At 32.7% G+C, this 18,631-nt stretch overlaps 1 protein-coding gene across 1 annotated transcript in view; it reads right to left on the bottom strand.

The window, feature by feature from the left end:
• The window catches only part of LOC125077253 (LIM domain transcription factor LMO4), a 93,245-nt gene that overhangs the window by 17,504 nt on the left and 57,110 nt on the right, over positions 1 to 18,631 (bottom strand). Inside the window, exon 4 of the mRNA XM_047689141.1 lies at positions 18,346 to 18,541. Coding sequence (XP_047545097.1) covers positions 18,409 to 18,541 — 133 coding nt within the window. The 3' untranslated portion in view covers positions 18,346 to 18,408. The remainder of the gene's footprint in view (positions 1 to 18,345; positions 18,542 to 18,631) is intronic.

The raw sequence follows: 18,631 nt of genomic DNA, 5'->3' as shown, positions 1-18,631 counted from the left end.
GTGTCGCATTATAAAAATACTATATCAAACGAACCCATTTTATTATTTTGGTGTGCGTGACGGCTACGCTTGACATTGCCAAACGTCATACTACTTTACTAGGCACGTGTACTTAGTGGCCAACCATTGGCGACTATTATTTTAGACGCGTTCTCAATCTATTTGGACAGATAAATAATCTACATTAAAAACAATATAAAAGCAGAATACGGCTTATTTGCTACACTCAAAACTATTTGTTACAAGTTTTTTAAGTAGCAATGTTTTTTTTAGGACAAATCTAGCAAGGTATAGACCGTATTACACATGGTAAGCCAATAAAGTTCATATCACATTATAAAGTTTTGAATACAATGAATGAATTCCTTATAAAAACATTATACAAACTTGGTCTCACAGGGCGCGGTCTCACCTGGCCCGCAGGCTACATTAAACGTATTGTCGTGTCGCCGCGAGTCCCGATCGAACCTCAACAACTTAATTGAAAACCATCATACTGCTCGGGTACATGGTAACCCTTTTGATCGGATTCGAGTAGGTGTACTGTACACGTGTTATCGTGGAATATTGTATAGTCCGGTAATTGAATAAGGAAAGATATGGGGGTATAATTAATATTATATTCTTTCAATTTTGACAGGATTATATCGTACTAATAAATATTATAGATGTAAATGTTTGAAAGCATGTTTATTACACAATATCGCTCGAACGGCTACATAGATTCTGCACATGGAAGTCTTTAAGTTAAAGACTGGTCAAAATTATTGTTTAATATAAAAAAATAAACTTACTAAATTCAATTTGTGCCAAGCGAAGCAAGCTGATAACAGTTTTTTTTTTTTTAAATATGTACTCGTACATTTATGAGATATATTATTAGTATTTAGCACGTTCTACAATAGTAGATGTGGTAATTATCTACGTTTGATGAAATTACAGCAAAAAAAAATATTAAAATTTATTTAATTATTATATACATATATAACATTAGGACCGTATAAGCTGATATATAATAAAGCTTAAATAAAATGTACAGATTAAATTCGTAGTTCAAAGTTTTAATTATTATGGAAGTATTATTCATATTGAGGCAATAATATAAAGTGAAATTCTCGGAAAACTAAGTAAAATTAATTCAAATCACTGTTAGTGTGTAATAAAGGCCTACGCCAGCGCCGCGGCATCTACAGGGAGTCCAAAGAATACGCCAAAATGTCCCAAGTTTCTTCAGGCAATCAGGGCTTAATACCGTAGTGAAGTTTCAAGTTGGAAAATTATAGGGAGGGGGTGGGGAGTCCGCCGCGTGTCATCTCGTAACATCAAAAATGCATTTAAATCCAGCGCAATAAAAAACAGCGGCGGGAAGTTTCACTACGGCCAAGGGATTGAAGACGCTTGCTTCTGTGCTACGAGACTTTGAAATATAAAATATGTAACCATTTGTTCTGTTTTTTACAATCTGCGACCTATTTTTTATTTACCTATTTAAAATTCGAACAATCATAATTTGTAAATATTGTTTAAAATTTTACGAGATCTTTATTGAGCATTGACAAGACTTCTTTCAAGGACAATATGTTTATATTTTTTTATGCAATGTAGTTTGTAACATAAAGATTATATTAACAACTACATAAACTAAAATGAAACGGATATCAGTTGTATATATTTATATTTTAATATTAACGTAATTTTTTTTTAATACGAGCACGCGCCTTTACCCGACATCCAATTAAATATTAGTTACACTAATAGTATATACGTATGGTTTTCACAAATTATTAATTTCTTTAGATTATTAACAAGCATATGAAACAGCCTTTTGTTATTTTTGACGCGAACAAAAATATCCTCGTATAAAGAGTATTTTAAAATAACACACTAGCACAGCCGAAAAAAAGTATCACTATTTTTGTATCGAATAAAATGCAAATGAACTCGTACCAAAAAGCGACATTTCCTCTCTGTAACGTCTTTATTGAGGGTGAATTTACGAAGCCAAAATGTATAGTGTCGACCCGCTAGCATCGGCCCGGTACGGTATCGCGACGGATGTAATAATTAGCCAAGTGATCGTGGTGCTGATAGCGTGTAAGAATCAAATGAAATATCTTTTAGTTATTGGGGGTCAATGCGTAAAAATACTTTTGAGCTATTTTTTTTCAGCAATGAATTGTATTTGAACTAGATACAATGCAAAACAAAATGCAATAGAATTTTTATAAATACAGATAAAATAATTCCCTACAATCCTTTTGACTTTCGAATATAAATTCAAGAACAAACATTACCTACGTATTCATGTATCTCTTTATAAAGCGATAAAATTGAATTATGAGGGAGCATTAACATTAATATCAATTACAAAATGCTCATAAATTCAATGGCACGCGTGTAATGCGACAATTTAACAGAAAATTAAAATAGGCGCCGCAAACCGCGGACGTCAATTCGCTATAGTTTGTCCAATTTATCAGTGCTGAGAGTCGTTCGGAAATAATCGTAATCGAACCGAGCACTGCGCCGAACAATATGGGCCGATGTCGGCCTCTCTAATTGGCCCTTACCTGGAGCGCACTCGAGAATGATAAAGCCCCCATTAGCCGCCCTATTATTTACCTACTCGTCATTAGCGTAGACTTCATTAGGATAACGAGATAACAGAGCCAGTTCGAGTAGGGAGCCCGTAGTATTTTTGGTGTTTTTGAACGGAATCAAGGAATTTTTGAAGAGCACCTATCGAGCGCCCGAGGAAAAAGAACGAGCTAATTATTTACAAGCAGGTAAGAGGACGGAAAGAGTCTTTGGTGGTACTTAAGAAATGAAAACGAGAGACAATTGAAGGATTGGCGAAAAGGTAACAGACCACCCGCGACCGGGCGACAGGCGTACGCCGCGCCGTCCGTGTATGTAATATTCGACGCATGTCATTAAGATCGCTATCGTTTATAATAGGAAAAATATCGATGTTGCATTGAGCCCTCGGTGCTGTTCGACAAAAAACACGCCGAATTTATTGTTAATTATAAAACTCCGGCGTCGAATATTAACCCGGAGATGCGATGCCGAGATAGCAGCGGGCCTATTTATTTATTATTTAGATATCCATTGGTGCGGTCACGACTCCATATTGTTTCGCTGTAATGGCATTAATGACCTCGGTTTAAAGTTGAAGTGTTAATTTGATTTAAAATTATGCCCTCGATTACGATCTTCACGTGGAAGTTTTACCCTAAGCTTTAATTACAGCGGTGATCCCTGATGGAGTTGGCGTGATATGGCTCTTTTACGTTTAATAATATTATATTATACCTTTTATTAAGTACTCGATGATTAAATGTACGAAGCCCGCCCGGTGAGAATAAATACGCATAGCGTGATACGTGTTACTTTTATTTTTAGTAAATATTTGATTGGTTATTAATGTAATTTGTTTCATGAATATAAAAAGGTTAAATAAAATAGTTTTTACTTAGTTTCCTCTACTACAAGCAATGAAATATTTAATTTTTATTTATATTTTAATGTATTATTGAATTCATCTTTTTGTACATTTGTCTGTGGCATTGTAACCAAACAAAGCCACCGATTTCAATGTGAATTTTTATCTGTAATAACTGTTTTTACCGAGACTGTTCTTAGTTATTATTAATACTACCCTACCTAACGAACCTATACAGCCTTTTAAAGGTCATCTTTAATTTTCTAGCGGGAATAAAGAGTTAGTAGTTTCGATTCTAAATTGGAATGATGATTTGTTATCAAGTTGCTTAGTATGCCTTATAAAGTTTTTTTAAAATTCAATAACATTTGGGCGCCACCTATTTCTGCATTGATGATATACGCCAGAAACCTTAAGTGCTGGGCCTTAGGACTCTAGGAGTACTTCAGTTCGCATACGAAAAGAGTACAAATAACAACCATAATTTTATTTTATATTTAAGATTAGCTATTTTCCACGACTTTGCGTAGTTTTCAATTTGATGAAACGTTATAAAATTGTCGAACAAATTCGGAAACGTACAGTTCCTCCCCAAAGTTTCAGAAATCAGTGGAATGGTCCAGGAACATATACAGAATAAACTAAGAAACATTGATTTATTTAAATAGAACTTAAAAAAAGGTATATAATAAAGTATTCTATGTTGATATTGTTATAAAATTGGTCGAGGACCTTTCTCGACAAACTAAACAGCCTTTTTATGCCTATACTCATATCTCAGGTAGATTTTTTTTTGTTTTAATTTAAAATGGTTTTCGTCAAAGTTAATAATAACCAACGCACAACATAGGAACAGATACGTTAAATATAATTCATATTTGAGCTTGAATTTCATTCTTATCGAAATATATGTAATTTATTATGATTTAAAGTCAAAATAATTCGATTTTGATTGGTGTTTAAGCGATTTAGATTTAAAATTCAATTGATACAATTATTAAATTATGTTTTTTAAACATAGTATACATTACTTTGACTATATTTAAAATAGGACTCAATCATGACGTAAATAAAGATAAAGTTGGGATTTATCTTCAAGAGATGAGTTATGCAATTTATGCTAAATTCTTGATAGCATAAATAAGCAACGTAGCTAATGATGCAGAAGAGCTGATTCGTTTTAATGTCTATAAAAGATTTTCTTTCCTCACAAAGAAAAGGAAATTATGTTATTTTATTGGTAATTATTTAAAAGTAGAGTATTAATTATAGATGAGTTGGCTGAGTGAACAAAGGCGTAAGACTGGCTAACGTATATATTACAAACACAGACAATTTTATATAAAATAAATTATAATATGTACTGTTATACGACATTTTCTTCTAAATAATATTCATTCAAGGGAAACAAAAAATTTAAAAAAAAAACAAAATTTTTGTTGAATCAACTACATACTCATTAATTCCAAGCGGAAATATTTGCATGGTGCAATATTTTCTAAGAGTCTAATGAAAATACGATTTGACAAAATGAGAGATCAGGTCCAGGAATCCTAAATATGGAAAAGAAATTATGTCAACTTCTTAATCCCAAGCTGCTATTGAACAGTTTTATACATAAATACCCAAGAATTCCTATTAGACTAACCCAGGAGCTTCAGGCGTATAACAGGCCACTGGACCAAGGAGACGAGATTAATGTGATCTTAATTATAAGTCTTATGGTTTTACGCAATAAGAACAAGACAGATAAAGCAATCGTAGCGCGACTGAAATACGATCGTCGTTCGTTGTAAACGTCACATTAATTAGCATCCCGCTAATGAAGAATTATGGCGGGCTAATGAGATGAATGTATTTATTAGCTTAACAATTACATCGAAGTTTGATTTTGATTGTAACACTGTAGAACGTCCGATTAATTTATTAGCATTGGACGTTCCTGTTATTTTTTTTTTATCTTCGTCATTCCTAATGCCCCCGTTTCGTTACAAAAAATAAAAAGATGACATTTAATTCTTATTGTAATGTGAATTGTAATACTATTTACTTTCAGAACATATTACATACTATTTAGCTTAAAACGTGGCTTTACGGTCGCGTTTAGAGAATTATGTTTTTTTTTGTAAACCATATTCCAAAATTATTGTTCGCGGAATTTGCGAAATAAGTGATTTTATTTTACACGCAATAAAGTTTTTGTTTTTAAAAAAAATATTTTTACAATAATGATGTATTTTAGGTATATTTATTATGTTATTTTTATATGTAACATATAAAAATAACATAATAAACATATTACAAATATTTTCAAGGTCTAAATATTAGAGATATAGTTTCCTGCAAACCCTTTAAGATCCGGATAAGTGTGAATCGTTGTTCAAAGCCGAGAAAGAACAAAGCACATTACCTCTAAAGAGGGCGCAAAAAGACGTTAATAATATTCGTCAAAGCACTCCGGTTACATTAAATCAATTTGCCCTTTCCGCGCGGTAAGTAGCGAACGCTGTAATTGATAAGTTGAAATCCTTGTAGCGAGAGACTAGAGTTTGGCACTGGCAACTCGGTTTTCACGTCATATACGGTATCTTACTTTGCGTAAATTATCGTTTTTAACTTTACTGTCTGTCACAGGACATTTGTCAGCAGCTAATTGAAAAGTTTAAAAATAGAACATTATAAATCCGATAACAGTATGACTCCAGTATGACTCCTAACAATTTACTATATTTTTTTAGGGTTATTATGTTTGTCCGTTTGACCGATATTGGTGACGACGGCATACTCAACGAAGAATGATGCGACGGTATGTTCAGATACAGCGCCAAAAGGAATTATGTGTTTTGCGAGGCGAGGAAGTGTAATCATTGCCAATTCCCAAACTTCAAGCAGCTACTTAGAAGTAAGTGATAGAAAAAACAATAACGCTTTATTAGCACGACTCAGAAATTGAACTAATAACCTCGTAATTCACAGCTTTACAAGCTATCCACTAGACCAACGAGTCAATCAAATTATAACAGTGGTTATTACGTATTATTTAGGTATAGATGTAGATTTATGTGGTTCGTTTTAAGATGTAAACGAAGTCCGCAACTTTACCTTCCGTCGTCTGTAAGTTAAGAAATAAATTTAAAAATATAATTCTATAACTCGTTGCAGGAAGCTACGGCATGTTTAAAAGTGAAAGTTCTTACTGACGACCCAATAAAACCGGTTAAAATGCCTTCGATTTGCGATTAATTGCAATTATATTCAAAGCTCATTGAAAGTAGTGAGCATGACGACTCAGGCGCAAGCGTTATGTTACAAGATTTAATTTCGCTAATACATAATTCATCAATAAATACCAATGAGGTTAATATATAATGAAGATTAAAAGGAATTTTATGACGTTAATTGGTTCAGTATTAAACAAAGTGTTTTTACATGATATAATATATAAGAATATATGATAAAATTTATGTATGTATATATATATATGCATTAATTACAGGCTCGTGGCAGCTACTATAATTCTTATTTTAATGCTTCCATGGGGATCGCATATATCCTTTATTTTATGGACGTTATATTTTTCTGTAACGTGGTCGTTAAGTCGGTTTATCTTGATCTTGATCAGAGATTTTTATTGATTATTATTTTAATTGATTTAAAATAGTATAAATTATATATTGAGATATATTATGTTTTAAATACATTGATGTTAGGCATCAACATAAATGTAGAGTTAATTTTGATAGGCAAAATCATTCATTGATACGCAAAATAATTGTTTGTCTGTTTTAAATTATTACACTAGTTCTTAGATCCAAGACATTGTTTTTAAATCCACTACAGGCAGTATTTGATTTAAAAATAAGTACTATAGATAATTTATTTTGTCAGTATATTATTATAGACGACGGAATAATTCTTGAGAAGTCACAATTTTTAATGAAACATAATTGAATTAGCTTTGATTATTAAAAAATACATTTGTATTTATCGATACCCATCGTGTCGAAACCACACTTTATAAATATTTAATCTGTGGTTACAGTTTGAAAGGGATCGTAAAGGAGTGCACCGGAACAGATCGTACGACAATATCCTAATTCACTCGCGCGAATGTAATCCATTAGTGTTCCCGGCCCTCTTCGGGGCGCCCCCTAGCCCCCGCCATTCATAATATACCTCCATATCATTTGTATTGGCACATGTTTCATATGACTAATGGACGAGGGCACATTACAGAGACATCTGCTTATTGCAATCAGCGTGCTTATAAAAATCTTTATGTGATTGACAGCAATGTTACGTAATGATTGTTAACCTGCGGTGTTTTTTTTTACATAACGTAACAATTTTCCTATTATAGATAATAAAAATATGAGCAATAAATTAAATACCTATTAAGTTTGTATATATATTCATGCATTTGTGTACAATAAAAAAGCACTAAGATAGCGTAAGAAAGAATCTCGATCCACCATACTGCGGTACATGTTGTACTTAGATTTCCATCCGGCACATATACGGTTCCTAAGCAAATTAAAATTCAGTGGTGCTTACCCGAGTTGGAACCTCTAACATTCCGTTTCTATTGTTGGATTATTTATATACTGAATTATTTATTTAACTATACATCGTTAAAATTAGTTAACAAATTGCAGTGTAACGCTTTTAGAATGAGCGCTAACAAGCAAAATGACTGCAAACGTGACCGCAGCCTCAGGGAGCTGCATAGAGGCTGCTTTAGGGCTTATTAATTACTGAATTAGACGCCGCTGCTCTTGAGTGAATTAAAGTGACGGGGAAAATGTCCCGTCTCGCTATTTTGCATTCATCTTGAAAGAGAAAATCATTGTACGTATATTACTACGTATTACTTTTATCATCCAAGACTAAATTTAATCAGAACTACCCAAATAAAAAAAAAACTATTATTGTTATTAATGAAACAAAATTAAATAACAATATTCAATGCTTTTAAATCACATATCGATAAACATCATCTACGTCGACACAAACATATTTAGGATATTAAAAAAAAATACACACAATACAAATAATTTTCTAAATGAAAACATGGATTTTTACTTAACAATTCACTCTGTTTGCCCTCTGAGCTTTAATACATTTACCTATCTGCATAGATACCGTTATAGCGTTTTCAGAAAAATTAAAGAAAGTAATCAGCGGAATTACGTCGGCTACTAAAATATGTATTCGTCATAAAAGTATGCGTCGACTTCTGTGGAGGATAAATATTCATTATAGAGGATCGTCGGGCGTTTTAGCGGGATTAAATGCTATTAACTCGCGTCGCGATGCTCTCTGGAATCAATCGAAATTGAATATCCGAATTGTTGGTAGTGAGAGCCTATTCGAGTAATTGTTTATTTAGTGGTATGTAATTATACAAGAGATTTTTTTTCTTAATTTAAATGTGAATCGATTTTCTTATTTTTAAATCGTTTTCATAATCGATATGCTCTAGGTAATATCTGTTATTTTATTTAATAAGGATAAAATGTCAGGCGTATCGATGGATGGTTAATTATTTAGTCGACGTTAAGTACTTACATCGAGATGTCCAATTATTTCTTAGTTGATTATATAGGATATAAAATATTGAATGTAGATTATATCAACATCTGATGTTATAAAATAACGATCGTTAATTATTGCTTAGTTTTATTAAATAAATATATTTAATAATATATATAGTAGTTTTTTTTTAACAAAACATCGAGGTATTATTAATGACTGTAAAACTAACACGCGGAATATTTTGTGTGGAATTCAAAGAAAATTGAGCACATAAGATAAAAAGGCTACTAAAAGAACTCACAAATAATATAAATAAAAAAAAAAAATATATTGGAACGATGATGCTTAAAGGAGACTTGACAAATATTAAAGATGAGAATGTTTTTTATTAAGAACATTCATCGTGTTAATTATTTATTTTAATTAAAAAGGCATTCGGTATCGCTGTCGAATATTTCTTTTTACATCATACTTTAACTGTTTATATAGTTGGTATCAATGTAAAATTAGCGTAAATTTTATTTTCATGACATTCTTCCTAATAATGAAATGATTTTTGTATTGAATTAGTCAAGGTAATATTTTTTATTTGTTTCAATATCTTATGTTATTTTGCTAATATTTTATAGATTGTGTGTTTGTTATAAATTTATTCTTTAAATGATTATTATTATGTTAATATATATAAATTTGACGATCCGTAAAAACGGAACGCTGCCAAAACTATAATAGATACAAGGGAAGTTTAAATATAAGATTTGTAGATCTCCAAAATGTTTACAAAAAAAACCGGAGAAATATATATCTACATTTAATACGCGTAAAAAACACAGAGAGACAGATATAATTGACATTGAGTTTGGGGGACATCGCTTGGCATAATATTAACTGTATAATAATATTCCTATTGATCTCATTCGCGAAGTCGGGTCATGTAGCTAGTATTATTTTTTCATTTAAGCCAAGCAGGTAAAAACTAGTAATAAATTAGATAGCGTACTTCATAATATACTGTATAGTGATCACATAAATAAATATATCGTTTGTAAAAATATACATATATATATGTATGATAGCCCTTAAAAATATAATCGAGTTTCTAATCAGTGTAAAGACGTTTCGTCTCATTCAATATGTACGAGCGTTGTAAACACCGCTCAAGTTGAGAGCTACCCACTAATTAATTACTCAACTCGCTTTCAATTAAATTAACTCGGAACGGGGCATCGACACGCACAGAATCGAGCGATTAAGATCGTTAATGTCGATCAATTTTCCTCGTTAGCGATCAATAAAGTTATTACCGTCCTGTAATGTTTGCACGTGATGCGATTCTATTGGCATCCAGCTAGTGTTTAGTTTATACGGCTTTATCGATGTTTTAATCGATTGTACACTTCGATACAAAAAGTACGTCGATAAGTGACGTATTTCCAATAAGGATGGTATAGTTAAAGACTTAAATTACACAAACGAATTATTTAAAGTTTTTTAATTTATTATTAAAAATGTAATTTAGTTTGAATTTGAAATAATTATGATGTTTTTGTTAATTATATTAACGTCAAATATACGCAATCACAACAAATTAAATATTAATTGATTAAAAAAAAACGTTTGGAAAAAATGAGTAGAACTTCTTGAACTAAATTAATTTAACTTAATTTGAATTAAAACTTTATTAGTATACACAATAATTAATATATTTTAAGTAAGGCAATTATTAAAGGCTCAACGAATAAAGTACAACTTAAGTTTTAAATTAAACAATGGCCTCCAGCTTTTAGATATAAGCGATATCCGCAAACAAAACCGAGTAAAACAAAAACATAATTTGAAAATTTGTATCTTAAATACGGAACACTAAAACTAAATTGGCCACTCCGAACTAGTTGAACCGAGTTTTAAACTGCGCCCTTAGGGGGGAGGGGACGTTTTAATTACGGCGTTTAAGTAAAAGCGGCGCAGCATCTAGCTAGGTGCATTACACAGATTCAACCACCAAAAGCCTCCCACTTAGCTAATGAAACATGTTCGTGTATAGTGTTTTAAGCGTCGTCGCAACGAGGCCTTCTGAGCATTGTGAGCAGAACTCGGGCCTCGGCGAGCGCGAGCGGATTCGGTGGACTCGCCTCCGCAAATCCTCATTTACTTGCATTATTTTAATGGAGCTATTGTGGGCGGATGTCCTTTGTCGTGTGCAGATGCGGATCCGGCGCACCGGGCTGTGGGAAATGTGCCGGTGCATAAGTGCATCACTGGCCTCGTTCGGCCGGTCGATCCCGAATTAAATAGCAGAAAGCTCCATTTCAATTTAGGGGATTTGAATGGATCCACTCTAGAATCACAGAAGAAAATGAGCTTTATTGTAGTCGTTGAACCGATAAAATAGACGCAACCGGAAAGCGACGTATCCATTTAACTAATTAACTGGGACGAAGTCGTTCCGAAACCGCGCTCGCGTCCGCAGAGAACCCTCGGACCTCTAATAACTGGCTTCCCTAATAAGCTAAGAGGTTGTCTTGCTCGTATAAAAATGCAATAGACGGAGCTGAGCAACGACGCCGTTTAAACTTTTCAAATTTTGTACAGCGCCTTATTATTAATTTTAAATTGGGTTAGTAAATTGCTTCGCATGTGTCCATGTAATATGTTGTCTAATGTAAATATATTATGTACATTGTGTTTTATTATTCATGACCCACTGCGCCCGTGACTTTGTTCACGTTAATACTTGAAATGGCAATAAAGTTTTTAACTTTTATTTCTTCGTGTTTTATGATAATCAATTCGTTGGTTTTCGCGTGAGATATATAGAGACACCATTCTCATGAAAATAGTTATCACTGCCAATAGACATTCGCGCCGTAAGAAATTTTAACCCTTCCTTACATTCGCGACCAAACTTTGAAACTAAGATGTTATGTCGATTGTGCCAGCATCAGTTCAGTTCTTCAAATCGGAACCAACCCACGGGCTTGCCTTGCAGCTTTGCAGTGCTTAGAATCGAGTAAGTATTGAAAATATAATTCCTGTTTTTATATAAATATATAACCAGAATGGAATATTTATTTTATTGTGGTGCGTTTACGTAATATGCAGTTACATAAATTAATAAAGTAGTACATATGTTGATTTAATTTCCAAGGAATAAAATACCGAACATTTTACCTTTAAAAAAATTAAATTCAAATTGGTCTCTATTAAATGGATTGCTCGCATAGTGTCACCGGTTGATTAATTCCTAAGCCTCTTGACGCCTAAACTACCTTCATAATAACTAAACTAGACACGAACTGGGCCCAATGAATAAATTAAACACTAATTTCTTGACACACTTTGTCTCAGGCGGATCACCTTGTACGTAATACCAGTAATATCGTTATTATTTTAACTACTCTAATAACTCATTCCTACTTCATTGCGACATTTTGTATTTGAGGTTTACGTTAATATTTATTCATAAATTATTTGATAATACCACGAAACTACTAGACGTTGTAAGCAATGCGAAGATTTTTTGCACTTTAAAACAATTTGGGATAAGATATATATATATACTTTATAATACTATGTTAAAAATGTACCTTGAAATGGATAATTAGTGTGAAAATAATTAAATTAGGTGAGAGCAGCGGATCGTTAGCTGCACGCAACATTAGCGGGTTCGACGTCCGGCCGGCTCTCACGAAGGGCACTAATCTTTTAAGTAAAAAAAAAAGAGTTAATGTAAACAACCTCGAGTCATTATTTTAATGAAAGAATAAACTTTATTTCATGTTCGATCGATTAATTTAAAAAATATATCATCAGTTGAACTTGTTATGATATTTTTTTACTTAAAATATGGAATACTTTTAACGTTGTTTCTTTGTTATAATATTGACTATTCATTAATGACCATCGACGAAAAAATATTTTTATTCGCATTTGGATTAAATCGATAAAAGACCTTAAACCATTGCATGTTTTTAAAGATATTTAATATTAAAAATGTAAATCAAATGAAAAGAGAATATTTAATAAACGTAACTTTCGAATGTCGTGCTAACTTACTGCAAACGACCTCGCGTGCCGCGAACGCTCACGGTATATAGAATTAGATTGCTAATAGATAGATATCAGTCATCAATCAAAATGTCCAACTTTATGAAGCGATTGTTTAACTCAAATAGCGCCGTAGGTATTCCGAGGTAGCTCTGGACAGACGAAGTTTACTAGCGTAGCGTTTGCTCACTTATCCTTTGACAAAGAGTTGAAGATCTCACCTGTCCAGCGCACTACGTCAGCGAACTGAGATCAGAGAGGCAGGCGCCGAACCTAGCCCGAAGCCAGGTCCTTTGTGAAAGATTCCCAAAGCGAGTGCGAGGGCACTTTGATGTCGAGCCCGCCGGCTAATTTGGAAAAACGTTATTTAATTAACTTTCGACAAGTCCCAGTAATCGTGTTACAAAGCCGCCAGGTGAGTGGTCAAGTCTTTGAGCGTGGCGAGGGCGATACCGAAACTTGATTTTTACGCCATAAGCGCAATAAAGGTGCTGTCATTTCCACGTGTTTTCCAATTAACATCGCGCCTTTGACCGCCATCTCTCGCACAAAGTAATAGCGGCTCTTTGTTTTGCAGTTAACAACATAGTTTAAATAAAGCTGTGCTCGTAATCGATCCCCTTCGGGCTAACGAATGACTGTAGCCACTTACTTTTTATATGTAATTACGACGGGCGACAGGCAGGGTGTTTGCAGTCTTCCAAAGCTTTATTAACAGGACTGGACAGTAGTTTTATGAGTTGCCGAAATAAGTTTGGGGGTATTTAAACTTTAGAATTGGTTAACAGAGCATTTTGCGAGAGCGCCGCCGTAAGCAAGCGCGAGACGAGGAGATGCCCGCGGCGCTCGGACGATGGTCGCCTACGAGATAATTAACTCTATGAACTATCCCTGTGAGAACAATTTAATATAGAAAATTGTTTATATTATAAATAATTCGTTTTAATTTTAGTTATTTAACAAACAAAACGTATAGCGAGCGAAAGTTGATAACGTACACTTTTAAATGCGGTCGGTATATTATGATACATGGTGTCCGAAGTTCGCGCGTTCCATCCGAGTGAGTACCTCATACAAACAAAGCGGACTTTGTGCGGTGTTCATTGAACAGCTTAATTGCATTTCTTTGCTACTTCACTATGTTCCTCGCACGTCTCATAGTCGAATTAGTACGTTAAACAGCTCTTTAAGAAAAATACCGTGTGTTTTCATAATCGTACCTCGATATACGTGTTTTTAAAATGATTTTCAAAGCGAAAAAAGCGGGCTAAATGTTTTGATAAAAATATATCTGTCCTTTTAAATGTTTTTTTTTTTTTAATTATTATTGTTGAATTTTGTAATTAGAATAACGACGAGTCTTAAGTATGAATTATAAAAGTTACAGTTACTTGTCACAATACAATTCGAATCGCAAAAGCGTAAATGGTTAGGTAATCCACAAAATGTTTGGAAGCAAGTTTATATCGTGAGTGTTTTGCAATTGTGAATTTTATGTATATAGAAATAAGGTTCCATTGTGTTTATCGAGTGGAAGGTTCCCTCGTCTTCATCTCACTGTTTCGTTTATGATTCCTGAATTTTTAAAGCCTTTGAAAGGACATGCATTTTGTATGTAACATTAAAGCGAATACACAGACATATATTTATATGACTATATTTTCTATTACCACAATACAATCAAATCAAGTGCTTTTAAATGTATCGTTAAATTGCATAAATACTACAAACTCAAAGTGTATTATTTTCGTTATTTCATTATATTTATATTATTATGAATTTGTATTATGTTTATAGTAATTAATTTATAATTTTCACAGTAATTTGTTACTATGAATCTTTATAAAAACAAGAATTTATATATATATATCAAAGCTTAAGTGGTCAATTTAAATTTCTTATCAATGTGGCAGTGTTACACATACAAAAAACTTTGTGCCGTATCGGCAAAAATCTAGACATCTCTTTTAAAAAAATACGCTTCGTAGGTTTACATTTCTTGTATATTTTATATAAAATAATTTAACATACAGCAAACTTTCGTATATTGCTTGATTAAGCATGTAAGCAATTCTATAAAATCTGGTTTTATTATCTGTGGTCACCACTTACTATCAAGTAGCGAATTTGCTCATTAGCCTATGTTATAAAAAAATCATGAAGATTATTCTAGTATTCACGAATAATACCTATATATATATATATATAAATTTTAATAATATTTTTAAATTGTATATTTAATTATTATTAAGTAAAAAGTCGGCTTTTGATAAAAATCTTTTTTATTTTTTTCATATAACCCAAAACATTTGTAAAAACTTTAAAAAGAAACTTCATTAAAACGCATACGTGTATTATAGATGTTCACTTTAATTAAAACTAATTACTTATGTCCGTTTTATTATGCCATATTTGCTACCGGAATTAATTAAATATTTTACGTGTTGGCTGCTTTAGTCACGGATAATAAATGTCTCGTAATTGCTTGACCAGGATGTTTTAACTGATTGCGAATTTAAAGTTTAAAGGGATATAATCTAATGCAACGATTTATATACTTACGAAACGTTTTATTCAAATTAAATGTGAAAAAAAAATATTCCTACTTATAAACTATTATTTTATGTGGCTACTTATTTCAATAATGATTTAATCATCTATTTTTCATTTGAAAGAAGGACACACAGCATTATTCAAGTAATTAGTCCGTGAACAATATTTACAAGTAAAGCCTAAGTTTAACTAGCGACCCGACCCGGTTTCCCACAAGTGCGATTAATTGATAAAGAAAATCACATCACAAACATGTGCAGCCTATAAATTTCCCACTGGGCTCAGGTCTTTGAGGTGAAGGTTTGGAGCATATTCCACCACGCTGCTCTAATGCAGATTAGTGGATTGGATTAAAGAATATGCTAAAAATATAATTTACACCAAATAGCGCTCACGAATAATGTAGCTCTCTCCCAGTCTAAAAGAATTGGGTACTTAGTTCTGGAGATTACCACCAAGTAAACAAATTTTATTGTTTAATTTATTATTTATTGGATGATGTCGAGAGAAATAAATAATATAAAACAACAAGTACAACCAAGTGATCTCTCTACCATTACTCAGAAAGATTATGCAGTGTTTATTAATTTCAATGAACACTTTTTCGCTGCATTCTTTAAAAATTCTGAAACATTGGAAAATACTTAAAATTATTGACTATAACGGCTATAAGTTATTGCTTATTGAAAATAGTTATATGCTCTCGTAGATTAATAGACAATTTGACGTAAACATTTTTGGTATATCTTTTAAAAAATACTAGTAAACCGTTTAACTTTGTTACTACGCAATAGTTTTAAATTAAATCGCAAATATTATAAGTAATATAATTACATAAAGTTTAATTTAATTTTCGAAATTAATTAAATATATTGACCATGAGCCAAGGATATTAGTACAGAGAGATCATATCACAGTATCAGATTTCTTAACAACTTGAAATTTTATTATTAGATAGTGGATTTAAAAGTGGGTGACCTTGGAGATAATACGAGACGAAATGTGTTCAGATAAAAAAAAAATGGAAACAAAAACGTATTTACGATGCTAACATCCCGTAACGACTTCATGTATATTTTATTTCGTGTTTAGACCTGTTCACACTTCAAGCAGGAACTGAGTCAGGTTTGTTACGAGTCGACTTTATGTAAGTGGAGTTCAGAATCAGATAGACTTAGATTATATATAGATTGAATGTCGCACTACAAAGGCACTGAAACGAGCCAAGCTTATTATCTTGGTGTGCGTGTCAGCTACGCTTGACACTCGCCAAACATCATACTTTACAAGAGTGCGTGTATTTAGTGACCAACAGTTGGCCACCATGTTTTTGGACGCGTTCTCATATTTAGACAGCAAGCAGATGGAATAAGAAATATTTATAATAATTAACGTTATCTAAGAGGTGATTAGTTAAACAATGTTATCTTCTTCTTTCGAATAACAGAACATTGATGAAAGAAAGAGATAAATCGTTGTTTAACTACGCACCCACTAAGCAACGTTTATAAAGTAAAGGCTAGAAAATATATATGGTTACGTAAATATCCTAGTAATGAACAAAGGTATCTCCTTATAAGGAGAGTGTTCAAAGCTTATTCCACTAAGTTTCCAGTGTGGATTGGTGAATATATAATTTCATGTGACACGTGCAGTTTTGTACTCAAAATCTTCCATTATAATGCGTTCTATATGCAGGCGATTCATTATGGCTCATTATATTATTTGTATTGTAATCTTTAGCGAGACATTTATACGTAAGTATTGGCTTAAGAATTGAATACAATAATTACAAGTATGTATTAGATTTGTAAAGAGAGGAACGGTTACGAAACAATTTGTTTCCGATTGCACAATACATTGTTTGTGACTCAAATGTCAAGTACTTCAAAGCGTACCTGAATAAAGTATATTTACCTAGAGTTGTTTGACGAAATTATCACATATGTGTTGCATAAGAGGAAAAGGTACGACCAAGGACAAAATTGGGATAACAACTTGAGATATTTGCTATTGCAAGCTCCTAGCGACTATAAGGATAAAAGATCGTTAATGGTGTATTTTGGGATACGTCGCTTTACAACTAATCATTGTTGGTATTCGTCATTAGTGCGTTTAGCATACAAAAGCAAATACGTACGTATGTTTGGGATATAATTTCAAAATCATTAGTGTCGCTATATCAGTGTTAAACATCAATGTGTATCTATTCCAATTTATGCGATTAATTAGATAATTTTGACAGTAATTGCAATTATAGTAAATGAAATACAAAATTGTGGATAAAATATTAAATCAACATTTATTTAATCATTATTATTGTAATAATAATATCGAATAATTATTATGCAAACATCACATTATGAAATTGAAATTTAGACAGCTTTTGTTATTCACTGTGCAATCGAAATAAAGGTCATTTAAATTTTACTTGGTGGTAGGGCCTTTTAGGTAGATAACATTCATCGTAAATTATACCGCCTAACAATGTAAGATCTTAGTTTCTAAGGTTGGTGGCGCCTTGGCGATGTAAGGGATCTTTAATATTTCTTCCAATACTAATGACTATGGGCGGCGACAACAATCTGGTGCGCTTTTTACAGTCTGACAACTCAATTTAAATTAAAAAAGAGAATACCGACGCTCAGACCAATTAAGTAACCTCGTCATTAAAAATTAAAAGCGCTATTTGGTAGTATACCATTGTATATTACTCTAGACGCTCTTTTTAGACATTCGTTATATCACAGTAAAATAAAACGTACCTCCTCATAGTCTCTGTAAGAGTGTTGCGCTGGCGCAAGCGTCGGCGCAGGCGCAGGCAATGCTCATTCGCGCGAACGGCGCGGGCGACCCACTTTGCCCTTGCGCACAGGCGCACCGGGAGTCGCCGCGTTCGCATTCTTCATCAGCTTCTGCCAGTCCTGCTCGCAGACTAGTGAGCCCGCGAGCATATAGTACCTGTCAAAGTGAACCTTTAGCATTGAGCCTCAAATTGCAGTTCAGCAATATAGTAGCATGATAGTAGTATCAGATAATATTAACGGTTCA

Source organism: Vanessa atalanta, chromosome 3 (assembly GCF_905147765.1).
Source record: "Vanessa atalanta chromosome 3, ilVanAtal1.2, whole genome shotgun sequence".
NCBI classification, from domain to species: Eukaryota; Metazoa; Arthropoda; class Insecta; order Lepidoptera; family Nymphalidae; genus Vanessa; species Vanessa atalanta.
This window is presented reverse-complemented; position numbering and strand designations above follow the sequence as displayed.